At 52.1% G+C, this 1751-nt stretch overlaps 1 protein-coding gene across 1 annotated transcript in view; it reads right to left on the reverse strand.

Moving 5' to 3' along the window:
- TAF1A (TATA-box binding protein associated factor, RNA polymerase I subunit A) overlaps positions 1-1491 on the reverse strand; it is a gene marked incomplete at its 5' end in the record, with an annotated part of 8566 nt that extends 7075 nt beyond the window's left edge. Inside the window, one exon of the mRNA XM_081998597.1 lies at positions 1371-1491. Within this exon, the coding sequence (XP_081854723.1) occupies positions 1371-1491 (121 nt within the window). The remainder of the gene's footprint in view (positions 1-1370) is intronic.
- Positions 1492-1751: the final 260 nt, after the last annotated feature.

Raw genomic sequence — 1751 nt, forward strand, 5'->3', positions numbered from 1 at the left:
AAACACATTTCCTTGCTCTTCTTGAAGTTAAATTTGTGTTCATGGGACGATGCTAAACAAACAAAAAATCAACCAAGCCACAGCTGTCACAGCCCTTATTCATATAACACTGTGCCTACCATTTCAGTATCCGTTTTAATACGATTTTTTCTCAGACACTACAGAAAGCGGTCTTAAGTTACGCCGCTTTGAAGTTAAACACACCTACTAGTCAGCAGGGAAGCAACACTATGGCAAAAGCTGGAAGTAATATGAAATGGCATTTTCCACAAGCAGCGCACAGCTGTCAGACACTTGAAACAATGAAGAGCCAATTGTTACACACTACTGCCCTACCTCAATTAGAAGACCATGGTGCTTTGATAACTTCACAGTACATTTAGTTGTATTTTGAGAACCACTCTCTTCCCTTACGAATCATCATCTAAGTTTGTGAACCCACTGTGCTGAAGATATGCATACACACATACAAACAGCCCATTCCAGTACCAAAGGCTAAGCAATTCCCACTAAAAACAAAATTAATGTAGAGAATTATTCTCTTTTGAGTACAAGACTGGAAAGGCCACTTACCCTTTTTACAGGATACTGGTTCAACTCCTCTTATAGGACAAAACTAAACCTCATTGCCACATTTGTTTAAAGCTCATGGCTGTATGCTATGGTCTAACATGCCCCTACAACAACGCTCAAGCCATAAGAGCCCTCTGCAATGGACATGCAGAGCTCACCAAGCCACCTCCTACCTGGATGCTGTAAGCAAAGGAGTAACTCACACACTAGCTTGAAGCAGTTTTATTACAGTGCATTCTTCAAAATTACCTCTAACCAACCTATCTCTACATGATCTAGTCTTCACACCTGTATCAAGCCTCACAGGTTCCAAGTACTGAAAAAATAAAAATCACAGTGAACACTGCAAGAATAAGTACACCAAGGACCATGGCTACTGTAGGCAAGCCCCACTACACAAGCTGCTGAGAAGTCAGCCGAGACGCACGGCGTTAATGCGGAGTGCATAACCACAAAGCTATCTTGAAACAAAAACTCTTCCAGAGGTTTTGCGGTCACCTGCATCCGCAATTCTTGTGCTCTCAGTCACCTCATCGGCCTTTATTTTACGAGTAGCGCACAGGCAGCGAAGGGGGACCGGGAGCAGCACTATGAGCACCGGGATCCCCAACCGCCGCCTCGGCGGGAGAACGACGGCGAAGCGCGCAGGGAGGGGGCAGGCCGGCGCCAGGCACAGCGGGGGCGGAGGGCCGCGTTCCTCCTTCAGACGGGAAGAAGGGAGAAGAGGAACGGCGGAACACGGGGAGCCGCAGCGGGAAGGCGGGGACGAGCCCGCCGCCAGGCAGCTCCGCCCTTACCCGGGTGGAAGAGGTGCGGCGGCAGGCGGGGCAGGTGCAGGGCCGGCAGCAGGCAACTCCCTGCCTGCGCGGCAGGGCTGCTGCTCGTCGTCGCCTCCTCCTCCTCCAGCGAGCGGTCCATGACGCCGCGGGCAGGCCGTCACACCCGTACTAGTGGCACCTCCCCGCCCCGCTACAACAGGCAAAGGCCACCTTTGACCCTGGGGCGGCAACCTCGCTGCGGGGAGACCTCACGAGCCTCCAAGCTAACCCAGCCAAGCCTAGCTGCAGCACCCAGCCGCTCCGTGAATGGTGCGATAGGCCAAGCTCAGCCGGAGCTCGGTTTAATAACAGCGACCGCCCCCTCAAGCTACCAAACGGCCAAGCTGGCGGTGCGCATGC

This window comes from Phaethon aethereus, assembly GCF_964289735.1.
Source record: "Phaethon aethereus genome assembly, chromosome: 3".
In the NCBI taxonomy this organism is placed as follows: domain Eukaryota; kingdom Metazoa; phylum Chordata; class Aves; order Phaethontiformes; family Phaethontidae; genus Phaethon; species Phaethon aethereus.